General features: G+C 38.9%; 1 protein-coding gene across 1 annotated transcript in view; it reads right to left on the bottom strand.

Annotated features, from left to right (window-relative positions):
- Cntnap2 (contactin associated protein 2) overlaps positions 1–26429 on the bottom strand; it is a 1432736-nt gene that overhangs the window by 880380 nt on the left and 525927 nt on the right. The window contains exon 10 of the mRNA XM_059257035.1: positions 8142–8313. Coding sequence (XP_059113018.1) covers positions 8142–8313 — 172 coding nt within the window. The remainder of the gene's footprint in view (positions 1–8141; positions 8314–26429) is intronic.

Genomic DNA, 26429 nt, shown 5'->3' with positions numbered 1-26429 from the left:
CTTGAATGGGGCAGAAACAGGAGGATTTATGAGGCTTTCTGGCTTCCAGCCTAGCCAAGAAAAGAGAAGCTCCAGGTTCAGAGGAGGGTTCTGCCTCAAAAGAATAGATGGAGATAGAAGAGGATGCCGGAGACCCTCCTCTGGATTTTGCTTATGTAAGATGATTCACACATATGCATATACTTACACAGACATAATTTTTAAGCTCGTATATTTATTCTTGTCTTTCAAGGAAAAAATATCTGACTGGGTAGATGTTCTTTAAAAGAAATCACTGAACCAAAAAAAGAAAATAAATGCTGGATATGTGATTATATACTTCTATCCAAAAATATAATGAGAACTTAAATTGCTAACTCAGGAGCAGGATCCAGTCTATTTTGCAGTTTCTCCGGAGGGTAATTTCACAAGCTTTGGTTAGCTTGTGCAGTCATTTCTCTCCTTCCACTCCCCATTCTATCCGGAATAGATACTGGTTTTGCTTCCTTATTTATGTGAGGGAAGTGGACTGGAAAGAAGAAACATCACTCGACTGCTGTATTATTTTTAGTAGTTTATATGGTTCTGTTAAAGACAGGTATTGGTTGTAACAAAATAAATTCAATCTGGCCTCTAAATGGCCTTTTAGTCCCCAGCTTCCAGACCCACAAATGAATGCATCCTCTTTAGATTCACCAGTTCTAAACTTGGGAGTTTGGTCCTCCATGCTCTGAAAAAAAAAATGATACAGGGTTGATTTTAAGCATATAAGCTGGTATATGGACCCTAGCCTTTTCCTTTGTCCAGCATGATATTCTTGGAGAAATTCCAATTTCTTTATAGTCTGGAAGTCAAAGGGGGTACACTAGTGTCCCTTGAAAATATCTTCATTCCTGCAAAGATGGTTACAATGAGATGCTAATATATCAGAGGCTTACTGTAGTTAATGTGATACTGTTGTCAGTCATCAGAAAAGTGGAGAAAGGACAGATGCTATTGCCCTTTGATGAGAAATGTCTCCTATACAGGCTCATGTATTCGAATACTGGTCCCCAGCTGTGGTACTGTTTGCAAAAGTTATTGAACCTTTAGGAAAGTTATGGGACTTAGTTATAGGAAGCTTGTTATTGGGGTGGCCTTTGAGGCTCTACAGAGACCCCCTAGTTCCTCTTCTCCCTCCCAGCTTTCTGCTTGCAGGGGAAGTGCAATCAGCTGGCCTCGAGCTCTTGCTGCCAGGTCTGCCCTCGACATGATAGACTGGCTCCCCTTGGAAGAATAGGGCAGAAAAAATCCTCCTTTTCAAAGCTGCTTTTCATCAGGGTATTCTATCATAACAACAGAAAAGCAACTAATACAGATGTTTTGAGAGCAAAGAAAAATAAAGTTTGATTCATACTGCTGTAAATAAACATAGACTGAATATTTTTTTTAGCAAAGAAGCATGAAGGAGGCACTGTGGCTAGAGGCTTCTTGCCATTCAACTTGAAGCATCATGGGAGGTTTTAAATGAGGATGGCAGAGAGGAGGAGACCACATCTGCATTAGGAAAACACAGACTTTTTCAAGGTACCATTGTTGATTTCTGCTTATCTCCAGGTAGCCAGACTGTGTCACTTCCCTGATCCTGCTCTTGATAAAAGCCACATGTCCTGAGCTGAGCTGAAAGTAGGGTGGAGGCTCAGGATCAAAACCACAGCCCCAAACCCGGACTTCACTGTTATTTACTAAACAGATTCATCTTGCCATGCCCAGCATGCTCGCCACCTACTTAAAATCAACTATTTTAACACAAGATTCTTCCGGCCAGTGTGTCCACAGAGCACAGTAAATCCTCATGGATCTACAGGTCAGAAGAGAACTGGGTACTGAAGCAACTTTCCTAGTTTCCAATGCTGCTCAGTGTCACCCACAGTTGGACAGTTCTGATTCCTACCTGTCTGCTCGCCCAGTTTGAGATGCTCTGTAGTTCCTTAGCGCTTCCCCCTGGCCAGAGAGAATGAGCGAACTGACTTTACCCTAAGTATGTTTTTGGATATGCTTGCCCTCATGTTACTCAAGAGGTTGGAAAGAAAATGGGTAAGCATAGGAGCTAGTTAGACAGTTAAAGAGGTTTACTATCAGGAACCAGTTGTGTAAAAACACTATAGGGTGGATAAAAGGTGTTAATACAAGAAAGAGCAAAAGTTATCTGTTAAAGATAGTTTACATTGTTAGAGATTATTTTAGCAAGCAAAGATGTGAGCAAAGTCTTGTTCCTTGAAACCAGACTATCACAGAGACTCAAATGCCAGAGGTTCACATTGTCTAGGAAGAAATCGTACCTAGTCCTTACCTCCCTGCTCCTTTCTTGTACTGACTGACTGCCCAAGTGTCACCAGAAGTTTTAGGGACAGAGCCTGGCTCATGCTAGCTCTTATAAGCAATGTTGGAACATTGAACAGGCTAATGAAAGAAACAAATTAACCAAAAAGCTGTTTAAAATGAAAAAAAAAATTTGTTCAATGTGGACACATAAAGTCCAGAAACTGCTTCTCTCCAAGGCCATCTTTGGGGACCTGGCATGAGATCTGAGTTTCAATAGAGGACAAGAGGTATTTATAACTCATGAGTTTTAGTCAGAGGGTACCCCTGCCCATCACTGACTCATTACTGTCAGGGCTACAGCCTCTTCCCCAAAGAACTCTGACAGGTTGTCAGAATGGTAGAATGTCTTTCCAGGAGACAAAGTTCACTCAGGCCAGCATATGGACTCTAGTCTTTTCCTTTGCCTAGCATGATGTTCTTGGGGAAATTTCAATTTCATTATCCAAGGAGCCAAAGGGGTACACTAATGTCTCTTGAGAATATCTCCATTCCTGCAATGATGGTTAAAATGAGATGCAGAGATATCAGAGACCTGCTATAGTTAATGAGATACTAGGTCACCAAGCCTTGCTATGTAATGTGAAGGTACATACCTGCTACACATATCTGTTATATGTATATGCACAACTGTAATCTTTAGGTTTCCACGTAGACATCCAAAACATGTGTTCCTTAGCGGCCAACACTGGAGTTCTGACTTTTCTCTTCACTCCCCTTGGTGAACTTTCTTCATTGGTGGAAATGGGAATTCTTTCTTCCTGGTTATGCTTACAAAGGACCTGCACATGTTCTTCTTTCTCTCATACTCTACATGTACTCCATCACAAACCCTTCTGACTCTACCTGGTAGTATATTCAGAAATGAGAACACCTCACTATGCCTTATGCCAGGCATCAGTATCTTGAAAATGGTCCTCCAGTTGTGCTCCTGCCACCCACATTTTCTCCTCTCATTGCCAAATTAATTTTATAGTACAAATTATTAAGTGTCTCATTGTTTGATTCAGCACCCTGAAATGGCCCCTTAACTCCCTCAGAATAGAAAATAAATCTTTACAGTGAATCATTACCCTCCAGGAACTGGTTTTTGAATATTTATTTGCTTAGACTGGGTCTTGCTCTATAGTCAAAGCTGGCCTGGAATTCAGGCTTCCCCTTCCATATTTCCCGAGTTCTGGGTTTACTGGCAAGCAGGACCACCCTAGAAGGGGGTGGTTTCTAGGAGTACTCTGGTCTTTTTTCTTGCTAACTTTCCCACCCTTCCAAACTTGTCAGCCTGGCTTATCACAACAGGTATCCTCCTTGACCTAGCTCTCATCTGCATCAGATGCTCTTTCCTCAAAATAGTAAACTACTAACTTTTTCAGGTCTTGAAATAATTGTTTTGTTTTTTTTAAAAAAAAAATAATCTTAGCTTTTGGAATTATAATTACAATCTCCCCCTTTCATTTCTTCTTTCCAAGCCCTCCCGTGCACTGCTACACCTGCTTACTTTACATTTCATGGCCACCTTTACTTTCTGTGTGTGTGTGTGTGTGTGTGTGTGTGTGTGTGTGTGTGTGTCTGTGTATTCCTAAATACATAAACACACCCTTTTCAGTCTGTATAATGTTACTTTATGTAACTGTTTTCAGGGCTGATCATTTGGCATTGGATAAGCAATGGCCTGCTCTTAATGCTTTCCTTTCCACGAGGTTCACTCTGAGCAGTGTTTGGGAACACCCAAATACCTGGATCTAACACACCCATGTTCCCAGCTTTGTTTTATTCTCTTCTTTTCCCTCAACACAGAATATTCTAACTGTAGTATTTACTTTTAGCTTACACTTGTACCTTGCTGTCTTCCCTTGTTCTCGTCCCCTAGAATGTGAGTTTCAAATATTTTGGATTTTCATCTTCTTTGTTGATTTATTTTAGTACAGAGAACAGGACTGGACATTCCATATGGTCAGAAAATATGCATTAAGTGTCTGGGCTTATATTCTGGCCAAATTGATCTTTCCATGATTCAATGCTCTATTTAGAAAACATAGACCAAGCCACATGCAAATGTACACATGTACAAACTTCAGTGAAATTTCCAGAACACTCAATCATCTTCCCCATCTCCTTCTTTGACTTCCCATCACATCACTGTAGCTGCTAATACACTCAGAGTTTATAAACCCATTAAGACTATGCAGCTCTTCTACTTCCTTACTCTGTGTTCTCATTTTTACACACCCCCCCTTAAAAATAACACTGTTAAGTCTGATTGGAATTTGGAATGAGAAGCATGAGTCAGGATGTACTTCCTTTGGGAGAATTTGGGCAAATGGAAGATAAACTGTGGAGCTTCTGTTAGCAAGCAAATATTACAAAGATACATTTGCCCATTGCAGTTGCAGAAGTAGAGGCTAAGCCTCTCTATGCACTCATCTAGAAAGTCACAGATCCTGGGTCACTTTGTCAGCATCTCTTCAATGAATGCAATGAACATGGCCTATATAACACATAAAATACATATAGGGCTGTAGCTAGAGTTTTCCTGCCTGGCCCACAGTCAGGACAAATCTCTGTCACCCGCCAGTCCCACAGTCGCTCAGATCCAACCAAGTAAACACAGAGACTTATATTGCTTACAAACTGTATGGCCGTGGCAGGCTTCTTGCTAACTGTTCTTATATCTTAAATTAGTCCATTTCTATAAATCTATACCTTGCCACGTGGCTCGTGGCTTACTGGCGTCTTCACATGCTGCTCGTCATGGCAGCGGCTGGCAGTGTCTCCCTCACTCAGCTTCCTGTTCTCTCAATTCTCCTCTCTGTTAGTCCTGCCTATACTTCCTGCCTGGCCAGTGGCCAATCAGTGTTTTATTTATTGACCAATCAGAGCATTTGACATACAGACCATCCCACAGCATGGGGCATTATAGCTTAGGATTTTTAACTGGGGACATTTTAAGTCAATAAAGGAGTTGACCTCACCAATTGGCATTAGATGTGCACACATTCTTGCCCTTAAAAAAATGCTGGGGGACATAAAATTCTAGGGGACATAAAATGGTTTTCATGCTGTGAAATGTATTAGGTTAACTTAGGTAGAAGATCCACTATAAATGTGAGCAGTGCTGTTCCATGGCCTGGGCTCCCAGACTAAATCCAGCAGAGGAAAGAAGCTGAGCACCAGCATTCTCCTCTGTATTTTCTGACTGCAGATGCAACATGACCACAACCCTTCTGCTGTCAGACCTCCCCTTGACAGTGGACTGTACTTTCTAAAATGTAAACTAAAACAATTACTTCCTTTCTTACATTGATTTCAACAGGTATTTTATTATAGCAACAAGCCCAGTAATACAGTTGTCACTCCAAATACTAATTTTGACAGTTGCAGAGAACATGCAGCATGGACAGTGAGACTGGCTCATTCTAGCACAAAGCTACCGACTGTGGAGATGCATGTTCTCTACTCCGAACCTTCCCCACACTCTCTCCTCACCATGATCATGACCATGTGTTCTCTTCATTTACTCAAATCTCATTCACTCTTTGGGTGACAACAACACCCTTCCACCTCCAAACTTGCATAAAAAGTTCAGCACCATCTATCCTTCCTCTGGAAGAAACACTTTAAATAGGACATCTTGGAATATGATGTTTGAAATGAAAGAGCAATACTGCCCATGTACAAAGCTGAGTGAGGTCAGTGGACAATTCCACAGAAGTTACTATCTCATAAAAGCTACTGATACAGAAAGACCACCAGGTACTAACACTTTAATATTCATGTAATTAGAATAAATGAAATGTGACTTTGTAGAAAACATATAGATACCATCTAATGCCAGAAAAAATCTCTGAATTATTCATCTTTGAGTTTCTCTGATTATCACTAGTATGCACTTCTGGCAGAAATAGTGGCTAATATATTATAAATGTCTTTCAAATTAGGGGTATATTCTGCCAAAATTGTTTGCTGTTCTATTTATATATAAACTGTGTAGGCTGGTTGTAGCAACATTCTTCCAGATGTGACATAAATGAACAGGATGTTCCTCTTTCTCCTGTTGTAAACATATTCAGACTTTAAAAAGTTATATTCTAGCCAGGCAGTGGTGGCATACACCTTTAATCCTAGCACTCTGGAGGAAGAGGCAGGCGTATCTCTGAGTTCAAGGCCAGCCTAATCATAGAGCAAGTTCTAGGACAGCAGGGGCTACACAGAGAGACCCTCTGTCAAACAAACAAACAAAAAGTTATATTCTATAGCCACCATGCACCATAGCCACTCTGAACTGTAAGGTACCATTTGCATGAGTGCCAACTTTTAAAGGTGATCTAGAAATGAATTCCCTTCATAATAGAACTTTTTTGTAGAATACATTAGCTGCCTGAAGATCTCCACTAAACAACTTAAAGACTTAAAAGTCTGCATGTGGGGATGTCAAACTGAGGCACAAACACATTTTCTTTTGTTAATTTATTTGTATATTTTTGTGGCTGCATGCATATGCATGTATGTCAGAAGAGGGCATCAAACTCCCTGGAGCTGGAGTTACAGGCATTGTGAATCGCCTGACATGTGTAGTGGGAACTGAACTCAGGTCCTCTGTGAGAGCAGCAAGAACTCCTAACTGCTGAGCCATCTCTCCTAGCCTGTCTTATTTCAAATTCTAAAAGTGATTTTCATGAACTTTCATCTTACAAAATATAAAGTGAATGGAATTAATGTTCAGAGCATGATAGCTCCATCTCACAAAATCAGAAACTGACTGAGAAAGCTAACTCTACACACTAAGTGAGTATCAACTTGTAGTTGCACATAGTTTTCAAAGACAAACTATCTCAAAATCAAATGTCTTAAGCTGTAACGAAAAGCAAACTTTAGAATTAGAGTATTTAGGATTTAGGAAATTGTATGCAATACTATATTTCACAGAAGCATTTTGCCTTTCTAGTCTGTGTGAATTCACACTCAAAAGGAAGGCGTGAGAGTATGAGGGGGATTTGCTGGGAAGAGCGTCAGTGGACTGGAAGTGGGAAAAGAGAGGGGTGGGGGAGAAAAGAACTAAAAGTTATATCAATGTATGAATCTGTCAAACATAGAAAGAGGTTAATAAACATTAATTTCTAGTATTTCTCTCTGTGGATTTGGCAAGCAGAATTATTCCAAGTAGCCTGTGTCAGTTAATCCTCATTTGCCATTCGTCTCGTGTGATTACATCTAGCACAAAATGGTCTTCAGAAGGGACAGCATCCTGAGGCTGAAAAGGGATGCAACTCTTCTGCTTGAGAGCATAGAAGGAAAGGTCACATGGCAAACTGAGGGTTTCCGCCATTGTTCAGCTGTTGCTTGCAGTCCTAGCAGCACAGTGCTCACATTGCCTGAACAAAGTTAGACAAATGGGATGCTACAGATTGTTCCACCTCTGTCTCATATATGTATATGTACATGCCCTATTCATACTCTATATAAAGACATACACACATATATAGTCCATACATAAGCACATGTATACAGATATATACACACACAAACATACACACATATACATGCACCAAGCGGACTATACACACATACCTATATACACATACAAACATACTCCATACATACACATATATGTATACAAATATAAATGTTGTCTTTGCTGGCATCACAAATACACTAGATAAAGTAGGCATCCCAAACAGCAACCTTTCATAGGCCCAGGTTTGCATTTGTGTTTATCTTATCCTTTTGTGTCTTTCCTTGCCAAGCAACAGAAATATGAACCATGATGTCTGGAGCACTTAAAGTAGGATGGACAAATGGCTTACCTGTCTATGATGGCACACATGTCAATGGTGACATTCGCAAAGCTTCCAGGCTTCCTCTGTGCCACTTCATATAAATTTACAAGCTGGTCATCTACCTGAATGAGCTGCATGCATCCTTGGAATGATGGCTGCAGGGCAGAGTGGCTGGCATTGTTCACGTGGTTCAAAAATCCTATGAAACAGAAGGAACAAGAAGATCACAACGGGCATCCAGCATGGTTTATTAACGACCTCCCAAGTATTTGACTGGACACAGCCACCTGATTAATAACAGCGTGTCTTTGCTTCTTGCTGACATAGTACAGGGGTGGCACCTCTTGAGAATATGAGATTTCTTTAGGCAGGAGTCAGGCTCGGTGGTGGCTGGAATGAAAATTGTCCCCACAGGCTCATATATTTCAATGCTCATTTCTACAGTTGGTGGAACTATTTGTGAAGGATTAGGAGAGTGGCCTTGTTGGAGTAGGTATGACTCTGGGAGTTCTCCAATCCAAATTTGCCTACTCAGCAAATTTAAACTGTACTCATTAGTCTTCAATTATTTACCAATTCATTCTTTCCAATACTGTGTGGTTGGCAATAGACCACCAATACATTAAAAAAAAATAGTGAGAACCAACATATGCCATTAAATGAATAAAAGTGAATATTTAGAAAAAACAATTTGGTCATTTAAAGTGATTCTTTAAAATGTTCTATTTTGGTTGATTATAGTAATAGTTGACTACAATAAAAACCACTTTGCTCATTTCCTTAGCAGGTGTCAATATGTAAATTCTGAAAACTGTCATTTGAATTTCCTTTAAGGTTTCATCTCAGAGGTATACATTACTTTCCACCAATATATCACTAGAAAAAGGATTATACTTAATTCTTAACTTAACATAATGTGCTCTGTTCCAATACTGTTATATGGTGTGTGTGTGTGTGTGTGTGTGTGTGTGTGTGTGTGTCTGTGTATGTATGCATGAATGTGTTTATAAGCTATGTATTTTCATTGGAATTGACTTAGTTCCTTTACAAAAATGCTGACTTTTGGATAAGTTGGCTACTTAGAATAGTTGTATGCATACAATGTGATTTCTACTTGTCTAATCATGGTAAAATTGAGTAGGTTTTAATGGCTAAACTTAGCAGACAGAAAACACGCAGCTGTAACTTTTGTGGCTGCTCTTAGCAAGGCTATCATTGGGTTCAGCTTTTGTGAATACTTAGGAGTCTAAACATTCACATTAACTTGGAAAAATTTGGAAATGAGTAACTCTCTTTATGAGAGGGAGAATGTCTGTGAAGCAGAGCAGCTGCATAAATGCTTATCGCTTCCAACTGGGTGTGATTACATTCCCAAAACAAGACTTCAGCATCCACTCACAACAATGTTCTGTTTGGTCTTGATACTTTTGGAGTCTAAAATTGTCAAGTATTTTCATGCTCTTACATGAGATGTATTCTAGGAGAAGATAATTATAGGAATAATCACTACATATTGAAAATAGTCCTTTTTCTTGTATTATCCTTAAAGCTTTTAAGAGGGATCCTATTTGCTCTTGTGTACAAGCATCCACACTTTTCTGTATCATCCTTGGCCCCTAAGCTTAGCTTATTTCTATAGACAACAGAAAACTGTGAAAGTGGTAAAAGTGACTTCCAAGGCCCATTTCTAACCTGATATGCACAATTGCTCATATTGGTCAGCAGGCAGTGCTGTGGAGAGGCCTGTGAGAGATAGTAATAGACTTCCATGACTGCAATTGTGTTGTGTGGCTTGGGTAGGGTGGGATGAAGATTGGATTATTGTTACCCAACAATAGCAATGAATAAATAACCTCTTGCTGGAAACAAATTACAATAATGCCCCCAAAGGAAAGGGCAAGTTAGCTTAATGAGCCTTCAGGGAATTATTGGTCAGAAACCTAATGTCTCTTGGGGAGGCAGTCAGTAACAACATAAAGGAAAGCACTAGAATTGGCCCTGGAATGAAAGCACCTGGGATCCTTACTGTGTTGTAGAGTGAATGAAGTTTATTAACATTTTGGTTGTCTTAGTTAGGGTTATCATTGCTGTGATAAAACACCATGACCAATGCAACTTGGGGACAAAAGGGTTATTTGTCTTACACTTCCAAACTACAGTTCATCAGTGAAGGAAATCAGGACAAGAAATAAAACAGGGCAGGATCCTGGAGACAGAAACTGTTGCAGATGCCATGGATGAGTGCTGCTTACTGGCTTGCTCAGCCTGCTTTCTTATAGAACCCAGGACTACCAGCCCAGGAATGGCACTGCCCACAATGGGCTGGGCCCTCCCCCATCAATCACTAATTAAGAAAATGCCCTACAGGCTTGCCTACAGCGCCATCTAATGGAAGCATTTTTCTTAATTGAGGTTCTCTCCTGAAAAAAAAAAATGCTGGGATCCTTCCCTACAACTGGACTACACTTTCACCAATAGCTTCTCCTGGGCTCTCTTCAAGGACTCCAGTCCTGCCAAGCCCTAGCTGCTCTTCATGACCCCTTCTTGCTTTCAAAACTAGCACCACCTGGGTTACCCTTAAACTACCAGGCTTGGTTGCCAGTGTGAGGTATAAACTCAGTTGCCTTTGGAACACAGTTTCTATGTGCTGACTCTAAGGAACCACTGCACAGAAGGCTTCATCTCACTGATGCGGGTCTCTTCTCAACCCATCATTAATTTCTCAGTTCCACCTAACCAGCATCAACTGTCTCAATAAAGCAAAGGTTTTACTTTAGTGGTTCTGGTCTCTTGTTAATCACAGCTGATTTCTTAAGCCCCACTGATCAACCACAGATTCTTTGCACAAAAGGCCTGGTAGAGTCTTTGCTTCCCTCTGAAACTTCATAAGCTAGGCCTCCATTGTCCATACTGCTCTCAATATTCTTATATTTAAGCTCTTACAGAATAGCTCAATGAGTTCTCAACACTTAGTGACTTTTCTGGGCTCAAATTCCAAAGTCCTTCAACAGTCCTCCCCCAAATAACAGGGGGAGGCAGGAGCTAACATAGAGGCTGTGAAGGAGTGCTGCTTGCTCACCTGGCTTTCTTGTAGAATCCAGGACTACCAGTCCATGATGGCACTGCCCACAATGGGTTGAGCCTTCCCGCACCAATCACTAATTAAGAAAATGCCCTACAGGTTTGCCTACAGCCCTGTCTAATGGAGGCATTTTCTTAATTGAGGTTCCTTCCTTTAGGTGACTTTAGCTTCTATCAAGTTGACATAAAACTATCCAAAACACTATATATGATAACACAAAAATAAGAAGATATACTTAATCCACTGTAAAATCTGGTCAAGGGTGTTTCCAGTACAGTACCAAAAGTGTTATCAGCTAATCCAATTCAACTTTCCTGTCAAATTGATTGGCTTGAGAAACACATTGCTGTGTCTGGGAGGCCTTTTCCTGAGAGAGAAAGACCTGTTGAGTATGGACAGCACCCTTCCACAGGCTGGGGAGGAAGCAGATAAAAGGGGAAGCCAAGCGGGCTTTAGCAGGATTCTAAGTGAGCTGGTAGGTTACCATGGACAGACACTTGTGCAGTTAAATATGACTCTCTTTCTTCAAGTTGTTTGGCTCAGATATCTTATCCTAGTGATGAAAAACAAACAAAAGCTAAAACAAACTCTTAACTGTAAAGAAGCCAGGAAGTGATGGACCTCAAATCGAAATCTGTCTTAATTCCACTTTACTCAGTGAACAATACAAGAAGAAATTACTTCCAATGACCAAATACCAGGACATGTCATCTAGTGATGACAAGGAAATCTTTGCCAACACCTCAGATAGATGTGCTAGAAAAAGATTCATGGGAGAAAAGACCCATTCAGCAGCTTATTCATTTACCCAGACAAGATCCCAAACAAGAGCACTTCTAGGATCTTAAGGGTATTTTGCTCAGTAGGTCAGGGGCTCAGAAGTGGCTATCTTCATGAGACTACATCCGTGATTTCTATTAAATGACTGTTTTTAAACACTTATTTATTTTTATGTCTTTGCCTTCGAAAAATATATTTTCAGTGTGTGTGTGTGTGTGTGTGTGTGTGTGTGTGTGTGTGTGTTAACCACACTATGTTGTGTATATTGAGGCCAGAGAAATAATGTGAAGACAGTTCTTTCTTACTACTATGTGGTCCTGGGGATCAAACTCAGACTGTCAAGCTTAGTAGGGTCATTTACCCACTGAACCATCTTGTTGGCCATATGAATTTAGAAACAGGGCCTTGAACTCGTATTCCTACCTCCACCCCTGAATGCTGTAGTATAGTATTCTACTTCAATGGACAAACCTGAACAGCATTGCCACACTGTTCTTTGTTTGTTTGTTTGTTTTTTAAGGACATTGCCATTAGCAATAATGCCATCAGCTTTGACCAGCCTGTACTAAAATAGAGAGTGCAAATGTAAAGAAACTTTTAGACCTTGGTCAATGTGCGGAAAAATTGAAACTGGAAACATGGACTACCTATTGAGAAGAGAAGTGGGGAGAGGAAGAGGAGGAAGAGGAGAAGGAAATGACTGGGGGGAGCAGAACAAAGAAACGGAGATCACAGAGTTGCAAAAAATCAGTGAGTCTGAATCCTAAGATGGAATTCCCATCAAGTGCCTCACCTGCATCTTGAAACAATATAGACGAGTGATTTGGGTCTGACTTGACATTGCCAAGGCTCTGAAGCTTACACACAGATAGTCTAACAAAATACAACTTCAGAAACAGTTTTCAGAAGAGATGTGGACTTAGTACATGAATATTCATAAAGGGAGGCTAAACCCTTAACTCTATCTTCAAGACAGCTATCAATCATCACATTATAATTATATTAACTCTAGAATACTCTTCTCCCACATTGAACTAGTGCCTACCTGTGTACAACCAATAGGACACTGCCAAATATTTACATATGTTTTATGGTTATTGAACTGTATGTGAATATTCTTAAGCTCTACCCTCAGTTACCTGGGAAAGCACCCCACCCCCTTGTACTATAACTGGCTGGTACTTTACTCTTGCATTCAGACTTCTATTCTAAGTTTAGCAGATAAAAACTCCTTATCTGATTTGAAATCCACTCAGTTTATTCTTCTTGCTGACAAAGTCATTCCCTGCATCTTCACGGTTTTAAAATTTTAATTCAGAAATATATCAGTGGAAAAAATGTTGGTATTTGTTCAGACATCATAATGCCAATCTAAACAGTTGCAAGTTATACTGTTCATCTGATTGAACAGAATTTGAAAAAGAAAGAAAGAAAGAAAGAAAGAAAGAAAGAAAGAAAGAAAGAAAGAAAGAAAGAAGACAGTAGGAACCAAGGTTGGAAATTTAAATGGCTGAAGAACACTGTTTATTATATTTGTTTGAAAGTTGAGGAATGTTAGGGAGCTTAGAGAGAGGCTGATAGAGTGCTATCGAGTCTTCAGCATTTTCTTTCCAGTGAAACCTTGGCAGAGTGAATCAAGTGTTTACTAATCATGCCTATTCAACCTTTCTGAATAAAACAGTCAAAAATGTATTCAGCAGCAGCAACGGAAAAAGCTGTTTTCAACTGAGCAGGGAGTTAGAACGTGCCAGGAAGACTCCACTTGGTATGGTTGGGAGATTGACTAGGGTACAGGTTAATTGAGCCAGTACATTGATACATGGAGGCTAGGATGAGCCAATCTCAATGTTAGAGACAGAGGTATAAATATAGAATATGAAAAAAAAAAACTGAATGAACTCTGAGGGCTGGGGCAGGAATTTAAACCCTAAGTGTGACTTTGAGATTTTCTGTATAGGTAGCTCCGTACACAAATAAATTTAAATCTAAGTGTTTGTGGTGAAAATACTGTTGGTTCCTACCATCCGGGAGGACAGTCTGAGAGCAGGGTCATGAGACAAAAGTGAATACTCCCACATCTCAGATTTGGTTCATTAAAACTAGGACCCCAAAGAGAAATGACAGACTGTGGGACTTGGATAGGACAGATATACAATGAGTCTGGTATATTCTGTGTTGCTTTAAGAGATAATGACATGGTAGGATTTAGAGAAAGAATGACAAACCTGTTTCAGAATGGCATAAGGTAGTTACTGCTGCCCAAGTTCAAGGTAGCTGGAATACATATTTCACAATTTGAGAATAAAAATTTATATTTTATTCATCAATAAAAAATTATGGGAAACATTAAGTAAAATACAAATCCATGTGTAAATGTCTGTGTAAAGTGAATAAATCAACATGGAAAAGAGCAGAGAGAACTCTTGCTATAGCCTCCTGCTAACTCATGATGTAAGAGGGGATATTAGAGTTTGAAAGTCATCCTTTGACAAGCCTCATATTAGTAATGAGTTAAGTAGTAAATGTCAGTGGAGGCTGAAATGAAAGCCAGATGGGGACCACAGTGTAGTGAGTAGCTGTTCCAGCTTTGACCTGGAAGTACTACCACCATTGAGGCTTCGGTAACTGTCATGCCTACCAAGCAGGGTTGAGACAGGAGCCCTAAAGATCTGAGATCCAGATGTGCTGGCTCTCTTGGTTCCTGGATCCTGGACGCTGGAGGTAGACCGAGCAGAGTTCTCCAGAGAACATCGCCGGACTGCACTACACCTTTCCCAGACCCTGTAACCTATCCCTTTACTTCTAAGTACCCCATAAAATAAACCTCCCTTTTAACTATGTGGATTTGCCTTAATACTTCCACCAATACCACAGTCTCAAAGATCTCTTTAAGAAAGCTTACAGCCAGGTGGGAAATCCAAGCAGAGATACAGAGAGACAAAGGGTGGAGTTGGGGGAGACACTGCCAGCCGCCACTAGAAGTAGATGTGAAAGCACCAGTAAGCTACGAAGCCACGTGGCAAGAGAGAGATTAATGGAAATAGGTTAAATTGTAAGAGCTAGCTAGTTTAATCCCAGCACTTGGGAAGCAGAGGCAGGTGGATCTCTGTGAGTTCAAGGCCAGCCTGGGCTACAAAATGAGTTCCAGGAAAGGCTCCAAAGCTACACAGAGAATCCCTGTCTCAACGCACCCCCCCCCCATACCACACAAAAAAAACCCATAAGAGCTAGGTAGCAAAAAGCTTGAGCCATAGGCCATACAGTTTGTAATTAAAAAAAAAAATAGCCATCGAAGCTGAGCATGTTGGTACATACCTTTAATCTCAGAGCTATCTCTCTGGAGGCAGGTAGATGGATCTCCATGAATTTAAGGCTAGCCTGGTCTACTTTGCGAGTTCTAGTGAGGCAGGTCTAAACAGTGAGTCCGTGACTTAAAACACATTAATTGGAAAGGCAGGATTCACCAATTTACAGGTGGGAAACCTGGCCAACTGAATTGAGACCAAGCTATCAAACAAGTATTACTTCAGTGGCAGGACCAAAAGACACTGTAGGTCACCTGACAGGATGCAAAATAGTAGAATAAAATAGGACCTTCAGTGTTTCTGCAAAAAATACATACACATTGCTTTGTAATATCAGACCAAAACAAACAGATGCCATGTACAAAAGGCTAGCCTGAGATACTCAGGGGTGCTCAGTCTCTGACAGTCAACAGAGGATCTGGTTCTGATTAGCAGGGACCAGAAAAGTAGGAGGATGGGGTAAAGCAGGCACTTTTCTCCCGGGTCCTTTGTTATAACAGACATTATTAGAAAGGAGGTAAACCCACACTTGGACTTGCTACACTGGCAGTCTTTGTGTTCTTCCTATAATTATTTTGTAAGTTTCAAGGCATTTTAGAAACATAAACCAGAGCTAAAAACTTGTGTAATCTGAGAACCTGTTCTGGATTAAATTTATTCCATCTTAATCTGCATTCAATGTCCATGGATTTTCAATGAAATTATTCTTCCTTCAGTCAGTGGTGTATTTTTGCTCACAAACCTCCATCATTCAGTCTTTCTTAAAGACCTTGCCATGACAGGCATTGGCACTCGATTAGCAAATGGCTAGTCCACATAGTCTGCTTTTTCAACACAGATAGCATCTGCTTCAAGACCAATTATTCTGAAAGATGATTTTCTTATACTTCTCTGTTAGGTTACTATGGTTTTGGTTTTTAAATTCAGGGTCATGATGATCCATGTAATTGCATATGGCCTAATATTTTTAGGTTCTAGCATTTCTTTGCATCTAAATTTGGCTAAAAGGGATATGAATTTAAGCTTGAATAGGAGTCAGAAGTTAGAAGGTAATTTTATTGAAAGTAATTTTTATCAGTTAATTTTGATAATGTGAAAGAAAAAAGACAATTTGTTGCCTTTTCCAGGCTTACTATGAATTACTTATTTTATGTTATATTAATGTTTGACATCTCTTTATATGGAAATGTTTGGGGTACAAATTCAAGAATTTTGCACTTACCAGGTTTTGGTCTTTTAAGTTGATTAAATGCTATGTTCGTTTTTTAAAATTTTAAGTTTGTAAAGCAGACAAATTATAATTTCCATCCTGGTGAGTTGTGAAAAATAAATACACATATATCTATAAAATAAATCTTCAGAAGTTTACAGTGAGCAGCAGATATCCAAGAGACCTAGAACACCTTAGTTCATTTTCCTTTCTACTTTTACAAATTGTTTAGGCAATATATCAATTTAGTATTTATGAAACACCTATTGATGGGATATTTATATCCTGAAGAATGTGACAACCACATTAGTGAAGAAAGCCTCAGACATAAGAAGATAGATAGATACGATCTACAAAACAAACTGTTTCTTCTGACTATGTAACTAGAATGGCAATGTTAGAATGTGGGACTGTCACTCTCTTCTAGAAAGTTTCTTTTTGCTTGGCTGACAAGGGTTTCTCGCTGCTTTTGTGGCCCTGCAAAGCCAGTTTGGTCTCTCACACTGATGTCTTTCTGGTGAGGTAAGTGTGAAAGCTCCTCAAAGTTCCTTGGGCTTTGTCTGGTTTTCTGGTAGACCTCTCCTTCCTTAACAGTGACCCCCTCCAAACCTCTGCCTCTAGTGCATCTGTCTAAGCTCAGAACTAACTGATTTCTCTTTCCAGTGCATGGTTGTGTTCAAAACTCCAGACACATCTTTCTGCCCTTGCTGGAATTTTGCCATCATCCCTAGCAGCAGACTTTCCCCAAAGCCTCAGCTTTAGTTTATTCATTGGTAAATCAAGCATGTCAATCAGCTCAGCTTCCGGCTTCCTTTCTTCTTCATGTGCCACGAATATATTAGGTACCTTCCACCTTTTAAAGACCTCTCACTTATGTGTGACCATCAAGCCAAACCTCCAGTCCATTTCTGGTGTTGGTCCATGGGGTCTCTACTGAACATGATAACCTGAGCACACTTCCCTTTTCTTAAGGGATTATTTGTGTCAGAACACATATTTACAGAACTTGTGAAATTGCTCAGATCTTTTTCGCTGGTGATCTGGTATTTTAACACAAAATTAAGTTTGTAGAGATTTACAAATAAGGAGGCCATATATTTGAAAAGGAAAATGCTTACAATTCCAAATGAGATGTACTAGATTAAGTGTTTTAATTAAAATTAATATAATGGGGTCACTTAATGATGTCATCATATTTTAAACATATGCTTCAACTAGAATATCTTAAATACATGAGCTTTAGTATGTTATTATAAAATGTTTTTAATCCTAAATTTATTGTACTATTAAGATAAAATTTTCTTCAATAAAATTATTGTGGGTCTTCTTTTCTATTCTCATACAATACACAGAAGTTATAAGTTATATTTACTTTAAATTGGATTAATATGCAAAGATCGTAAAGAAGTTTGATTTTTTTTCCAGAAAACATATAGAAATTTATAAGAATGTAGGAAATTAAAAGGAAATTCAAGGAATAGACTAATTTTTTTTTCAAAAAGGGATAGTTAGAAATCTGGGAAACAGAATTTATAATGTACTCTTAAAAGTTGTTTTAAAATGGGTGATAAAACATGAAAAGCAGAGTGAAGAAAATAGAATATTTTGATATTTTTACATTGGTTTTTATAATATTTTACTCTTTTAAAGGAAGAAGGAATGTGAATTAATACATAAGTCTGTCATCTTTAGTTCCTTAGGGGTTTCTACTATTTCTAACGCATAGATTGATACAATCAGATCATAAAATAATATTGCCTCATTGATTTTTCCTTATGAGCTCACATAGTTTGTTAATTACATTGGACTCCAGGGTATGAAGATAGCAGGCCACAAGAGTGCCTATAAATGTTATTGATCATAAAACTATTCAACAAACATATATATTTTTCAAATTGTTACACCATTCCAGGTTATTTTTACTAATAGCTTTTTCTATATACAAATATATTTAAAAGGTCAACTATATCTTAAATGTATTAATACAAATTCTCTAACAGGAGATAATTTATTTTAAAGATATTTATCATCTAATGATATTGCTTGTAGGAATAATTGGGAAAGAGACAAACATAATGGGAAGAAGTTTATTCCCTATGAAAAGGTAACATGAGAGTCTAGAAACTCTCCCAGCCACAAACACTCAGAGAACTAGCTAAAAAACAGCATGTATCCTCTAAATTACCTATCTGGAGGAGAATGGAAAATCAAGGGCCTTAGATTATGCTGCACCACAAGTATTTAGAAAGCATCTCCTCATCTTTGTAATGCAGAGGTTTGGATTTTAAAGGTCAAGCCGATTAGAAATCAGGCTGCAGGCCTGTGCAAGGATCAAGAACATTGCAATATCAGTATCACATTAAGCCCAAAGATGCTAAGATCTTAGTGAAGTACATACTAGAAACAATATACTAGTCAGCAAAAATGGCTGACAAGGGAAATTGTCTCCCTTTGCCTGGCCTATTGAAAGAAAAAGAAAAGTTAGTCTTCAAGAATGCATAAAACATGGAGTTACTGAACTAAATTATGGCTTTCAAACTTGTACTGTCTGTAGGGTGTGGCACTCAAATCAAGAAGTTACTATAGAAAGCAAGTGATTTCAAGCTATTACCATGGGAAATGAAGTGTAAATTCTCTCGGATTAACTCTGGAAGTTCAGGATTCCTATAGAGAGAATGGAGATATATAGACCATCAATCCCAAACTACAAAACACTGGAGAAGAAGTAGTTAGTCTCCTTCTTAAACTGCTTATACTCAGAATCTTGAACTTCATAATGAAACAAAAGTGATATCCATTAGAAGCTGGACTTCCAAGTTTGAATCTTTTCTTTCCTAAAATTAGCAATAGGTGGTATGATACTCTGTCTATGCTGGGCAGAAGTAGAGAGCTGCCACTCTGTCACCCATGCCATACCAATTCAGAGAATCCTTGCAATGGAAGCTCTGCAAGACCAGGAACTTAGGTGCATTCACTGAAGTCCTAGCTCACATGCCTATCAGAATATAAACAGAGGAGGGTATATCTGTATAATGAACAAGTGTCAGAAGAAACATTTTGTCCCCAGGAATGTCAAACACATTTTAGAAGGGTAAAGTATTCAGAATTATTTAAAAACAACAACTTCAAAAAGCTAGACTCAAACATATGAGTCTGAGATAATGCCAAAAAAAATAAGTACTACTTAGCTTTGATCAAAAACCAAATAGATACTATATAATTGAAAAGTACATTGCGATAAACAACAACAACAAAAAATGCATGGCCCATGTTTTACAGTTGGCATGCAGTCAGAATAAAACTGGAAATGGAAAGACAGGATTCACAAAGGTAGTTAAAAAATAAAAGTGATTAAAGACATTACATTAGAAACTTTGAAATCTAGGGAAAGAAAATCAGTATTAACATACAGATGTGGAATTTTAGAGGAAAAGGGCAAAATGAGGATAATTAAAAGATAATATCTGTAATATCTGAGAATTTTCTATGACTGTTTAAAAATGTGGATTCAGGGAGAATAATAATTCTCAAACAAAATTTCTTTTAAAATATTTTTAGGAAGAATGAGTTGGGTAATAAGGATGGGAGGAAGATTTAAAATCAGACATTAACCAGCATCCATCAAACACATAGATGAAATTCTCAATGAACAAATTCAAATGAAAGTTATTTTTAAAAAATGACCATTTGTCAGTTGTAATATAGCAGATCACCAAGAAACATAAAAGGCCCAAGAGACAAAGATTAGTCTAGGAAACAATACTAGGAGTACTGTCAACAGAAGTAAAGTACAACAAAGTTTTCCCATGAAGTAAGATGTCTTGACCCACAGCCAAGTGTGCACCTGCTGTTGAGTTGGGACATTCTTGTTACAGAACAAGGAGAAGTGGAGAAAGGAAATGCAAATCTGTTCAGGATGCATTGGGGTATCAAGCTGAGTGTTCTCAACTCGGTTAATGTAAAAAAAAAAAAAAAAAAAAAAAAAAGGAGAGAAGGGTATTTCTGGACTGGACTGACAGATTGAACTGTGCCTCAGTGTTTGGGCTCCAAAGAGCTAGCAGGATCTGAAAACTTTTCAGTTTCTCTAAAGATGATGCCTGCCAATATAGTCAGAAAGCACTTGAACAGAGAAGGTAAGAAGCCCAGGATCAAAGCAGCCAAGATTCAGTGTGTTGTTACTTCGTGTGTTCTGCAACGCAAACCCCAATGCTTTGCTCTGAAGAAACAATGCACTAATGAAAATAAGGAGGAGGATGTGGAATATGCTGAACTTTTATCCAGGAGAATGAAGGAAGCCAAAGAAAATGCCAGGAACAGATTACCAAGAACCATAGGCTGTCTGCACCAAGGGCTTCTACTTCTAAGTCTGAATCTAGTCAAATAGAAATCTTTAGGAGTAACAAATAAATGATCAGATGTTGAAAATAAAACACAGTAACAGATTTGTCTCACTGCACTGATTGAGAGGGCACCAAGTAACCACTATGCAAAATCCCAAAGTAGAGTCCAGCACACAGCAGCACCATTCCTGAGGGCTATGAGGAGATGAAGTGCATTTTAAGGCCAAAGACAAGAATAAGAATAGGTTAATAAAAAAGATTGATGTTTAATGATGAAAGTAAAGTCAACAATAACTTAAACATATTTGCACTTAGTGATACAGTATTCAAGTAAAGTACCTTTTAAAAAATTCAAGTACACTTTTCTAGAAATTATCTCCTGATAACCCCATGTTTTGCTTCTCCGCCTTCAGGGTGTCAACAGCACCCACATCCTAAGATCTACAACAGCATCCTGTTCCTATGATCCCTTGATTCCCATTCCTTTCCTTCTACACTGTCCAGAAGCTCCCTGAATGCTGGGTTGGCTTCAGTACTCAGCACTGCACTGTATGCACAACAGAGAGTAAGCTTCCCAAACATATGACCTTGATGATTAATACACAGATGCTATAGAAAAGGGAGATTTAAACAGACGTAGCTTCCAAGGTCTTTGCAAAATGACTAAATTCTTATGTAATATGTATAAAATCTCTATGCATCGTATTTCCTCTCTCCCACAAGTGCATCCCTCTGTGAGGCAGAGCATCACATGCTCTTCCCCCATGACAGAAGCATTCATTAATTCCTTATAAAATGCCATATAGGGATGCTGGCTCAGAGGATCGTAATTCTTCCTGTGCTCTGTATTGTCGTTTATTACCTAAACGACAATAAAGTCACAAGGAAGCAATACAGACTTTGAAATGGGTGAGATCTAGGGGCACAATGCTAGAATGAGATTTCAACAAAGACTTAAAAGACAACAAGGTAGATGAGAATGGAAATGCTGCTTTAGGTATTCACAGATTGAAATCCTCAGGATGTGAGCCAGGCAGCAGAGCTCAACACAAGAAGACCCCAGGTTAAGGAATGGCATTTGGTGCAAGGGAACAGAGTGATAGCCCCTGCACTGCTTTCCTAGTTTTATTTATGTTTCTGTGATAAAATATCCTGACCAAAAGAAATTTAGGTAACGAAAGGGTTTATTGGATTGCAATTCCAGGTTGTACTTCATCATGGATGGAAAATCAAGTCCAGAACTCAAAGCAGGGGGTCACATGATATCCACACTCGAGGACAGAAAGAAATGAATGCTTTGGTTATGCCTTCTTGGTTGATTTTGCTTAGCCAGCTTTTTTTTTTTTTTTCACTCATAGCTCAGGGCACCGAACTGGGGAATGGTTCCACCCACAATGGACTGGGTCTTTCTACATCAGTTAGAAATCAAGGCAATTTTCCACAGGCCAATCCAATGAAGAAAATTATTCACCTGTCTCTTGCCAGGTGATCGATTCTGAGTTGTGGCAAGCTGACATTTAAAACTAACCACCACATCACCCAAGTCTGTAAAAATGCCCCTGATAATCACTTTGTCAGCTGGAGTCAGCATTTGTGGAAATGAATATGTTTGAAATTGTGTGAGTAAAAACAGAACAATTTCCAAGGATACTACACATTGAAGAGTGGAATGCCCAGGGTTCTTCCCCTGCCAGGCTTCCTGAGCAGCACAAAGACCCCCACAGACTCGAAGTGTCTCTAGGAAGACACTGATGTTTAGCCACCAATCATTGAAGTTACAATCATTAGTCTGTAAGCTTCTCCTAAAGATGACCTTTTCTAAGTGCTTGGACAGCCATTGGTGATTCTACTGTATGATCACATAGTGATAAATGGCTCACACTCCTTTGAATTGTTGAAAGTCAATACTGACTTCAAATGTCTACAACAGAGGACCAGATTTGAAGGCATATGCTTAAATTTAGGGTGAAGAGAAAAAACACGCCCATAGAGGCTTATAAATAAATCACCTTTCCTTGTAACAGCGGGAAATTATGTTTGGAATAGAAAAGTAGCCATTTAGTTGAGCTCCTAAAGGGATAAATTCCATCACAGGAAAGCTATAACATAAGTTGATTTTTACATCTCCTGTCATATTTTTGGAGAAACAAGGGTAAAATATACCCATGCTAGACTAAGGCAAAAAACAATAAAATTTGAATTCTAGTCTGAAAGTTTGTTTACGGCTTCCTAGCAAAATTCAATCCTATTGGAATATTTGAGATTCATCTCCATGAGTGGGTTTTATTGTCAGTGTGGCTTTCCATTATTTAGACTAAACTTCTGCCACCTGCTAGAGAGACCTATAACGTGAACGGAGTTGGAGTAGCAGGCTGTGTTTGCATGTGTTCTGATGAATGCATCTATCCCAAGTCTGCTGTTTGGAAGTGTTAGGAAGATATTTGCAGTTTATACTTTGAAAAAATGTTTATTCTGTCTTCAATGTACATCTTCTCTATGTAAAAATGTGCCAAAGAAAATACAATAATGTCTTACCGAGTCAAAAAATATGATATAAAAATAGAACAAACAAACAAACAAAACAGAACTTGCGTCCAATAAACTAAAATGCTCCCTATCCCATTTCTCAATTTACACAAAAATAAGAAGACTCAAAGCTTCTGCTGTGTCTTCTGTCTGCTATTTCTGCCTAGGAAGCAGCCACAGAGAATGGCTGCTTTGTCCAATCAGAAGTCTGATGAAAAATAAGTACCTATGACTAATACTTCAGTTATTTAATAACTAAATATTAAAATTCTATGACCTACATTCTCTCAATGGGTGTAATTTGTCAAAATAATATGCTGGTTAAAAAACATTTTTTTTCTGCATTTGTCAAAAGGAATGTTAATGAAGAGCTTACTTAAAAATATTTAGAGTTGATAGCTGTTTGTGTATCTATCTCAAATTTAGAGTAAAGAGGGTTTTTACAAACACTACAATTAGGGCTGGAGAGATGGCTTAGTGATTAAGAGCACTTGTTTTTGCAGGGGACTAAGGTTTTGTTCCAGGACCTACAGGGCAGCTCACAAGTAACTGTATTTCCAGTTCTAGTCAATCCAACATCCTTTTCTGGTTTCTGAGTTCATCAGCTACACACACAGTAAAATGCAAGCAAACATGCATGAGCACAAAATATTAATGAATAAAAATTTAAAAATATCACATTGAGTTGTCATGATTAAAAAAAAGCTAGTATGATAGTTTTTTTTCTTTTTCTCTTTTAATAATATGAATCTCAGGAAATAGTGTATCATTATCTTTGACCTGCATTATATTAATTGTTGTGGCTAAGCTATCCTAGACTACCAATATCAAGGGTTACAGTTTGGAATCCTCTGTGTTCAGTCCACAAGTTCTTTCTGAATACAAAAGATTCCTTTATATAAATGTTCTTCATGAAAGAATAAACAGGTGTGCTTTCTGAAAAAGAATGTTTAAAAGTGCAGTTAAATGCTTAGAAGCAGCTTTGACTTGCTGGCAGAGAATACAGCCCTGAACTGGGAGACCAGCATGTGACTGAGCACACCAAGAAGAATGGGGAACAATGGTCTCCTAATCATCCAGAGAAGCTCAGAATAAAAGAGTAACTATGCAGGGGAAGGGAGAATATGGCCCAGTGAGGTGGCACCCCAAGGGGGCAACCATGGGAGAGAGTCCAGCCAGTGCCACTGGTGCCACCCACTGGGAAGAGCAAAGCTTCAACTTGCTTAGACTAGTGTTCCTTCCCATGGACCCACGGAGAAGCATGCATCTGGTTCTCCATTGTGATTCCATGAGCAAAGATCATATATCTGGCTAAAGCTTTCTTCTCACTAACTTTTGGGGAAGGCAATCTGTTCATTAGAATCAGACAGAGATGCAGAGGAGATTCCACAGGATATACACAATAATACTCAGTATTGAATGCTTCTGAATGACTCAATAGATTACATAAGACTGTTTCCTCTGGGGTAAATAAAAATCCCAGGTTAGAGTTCAGGAATGGACACTGTATATAGCAAATTAAATGGAGGAAAACTGTGATACAGGCCAACAACTTAGTAGAAAAATGGAATGTTGAAGAACATGGCAAAAGAACCTTAAAATGCTACCTGACATGCAATGTTCATCATCTTACAGTGGTGGCTTCCCTCCACCATGGGAAGCAATTTCACTCTTAAGAGGCCTGGATGATTCATTTTGTCAGCCTCCCAAAGGCTTTCTTTCTCAGGAGTAAGAGCACATTAGCTGAGTTTAGAGGGCATTATGTATTAAAATAAGAGCTGTTTCTCTAACATGGACTGACAGCCAGAACCAAAATCTTCTCTTGGGTGACAGAGATGGTTCAGTCTTTCAGTTGACTGTCAACTGTGTCTCCTGTTTCCTGGGAATGCTCTTGACAGAGAGTTGTGTCCTTTTAGAGACCTGGTAGTATGAAGGTAGCTCCTAATTTCTGCAAACTACAGTGAAATGAGGGTGAAGGGATGTAGTTTACCTCGCATGTGCTGTGGATATGGTTCTGTATGCTTGAATGTGCTTCTCTGATTGGTTAATAAATAAAATGCTGATTGGCCAGTAGCCAGGCAGGAAGTATAGGTGGGACAAGCAGAGAAGAGAACTCTGGGAACAGGAAGGCTGAGCCAGGAGTCGCCAGCCAGACACAGAGGAAGCAAGATGTAAAAGTACCAGTAAGCCACAAGCCATGTGGCAACTTATAGATGAATAGAAATGGGTTAATTTAAGATATAAGAACTAGATAGCAAGAAGCCTGCCACAGCCATACAGTTTATAAATAATGTATGTTTACTTGGATCTGAGTGGCTGCAGGAGGCGGTGGACACAGGAAATCTCCAGCTACACAAATGTCTGACCTCTAATAGTTATCCTGTGTCTTTCTTCCATATATATATAATATATATATATGTTCCATATATATATATGGAATATATGTTCCATATATATACATATACATATATACATATGTGTATATATATATATATAAGTACACACATGTAAAATAATAGCTGTTATGTTAAAATAGATAACAAAAGTCAGGCTTTCTTGGACTGCCAACCTACAAATCTTGACTCTGAGATTTATTATTAATTGTGAATTCTTGGCCTTACCTTAAGCTTGTTTTTAGCTAGCTTTTTTTTCTTTAATTTAGATTAACCCATTTCTATTAATCTATGTGCTGCCTGAGGCTCGTTTACCTCATGTATGTACTATCCATCCTGCTTTCCTGCTTCCTCTGTGTCTGGCTTGCTGGCCACTGGCTGGCTGGCCCCTGGCAGACTGGTTGGCTCCCCTTTTCTCTCTGCTTTCCAGCCCCACCTATCCCTTCTCTGCCTAGCTATTGGCCATTCAGCTTTTTGTTAGGCCAGTCGGGTGCTTTAGGCAGGAAAGGTAAAACAGTAACACATCTTTACATAATTAAATAAATGCAACATAAACAAATGCAACACATCTTTACATAGTTAAACAGATATTCTACTCCACAACATGTGATGGAACCCATATTTAATCCTATTACTCAGGATCCAGAATCAGGTGGATCTCTGTGAGTTCAAGGCCTTC

The sequence above is a fragment of the Peromyscus eremicus genome, chromosome 3 (assembly GCF_949786415.1).
Source record: "Peromyscus eremicus chromosome 3, PerEre_H2_v1, whole genome shotgun sequence".
NCBI lineage: Eukaryota > Metazoa > Chordata > Mammalia > Rodentia > Cricetidae > Peromyscus > Peromyscus eremicus.
The sequence above is the reverse complement of the archived record's forward strand: the minus strand, read 5'-3'. Positions and strand labels throughout refer to the sequence as shown.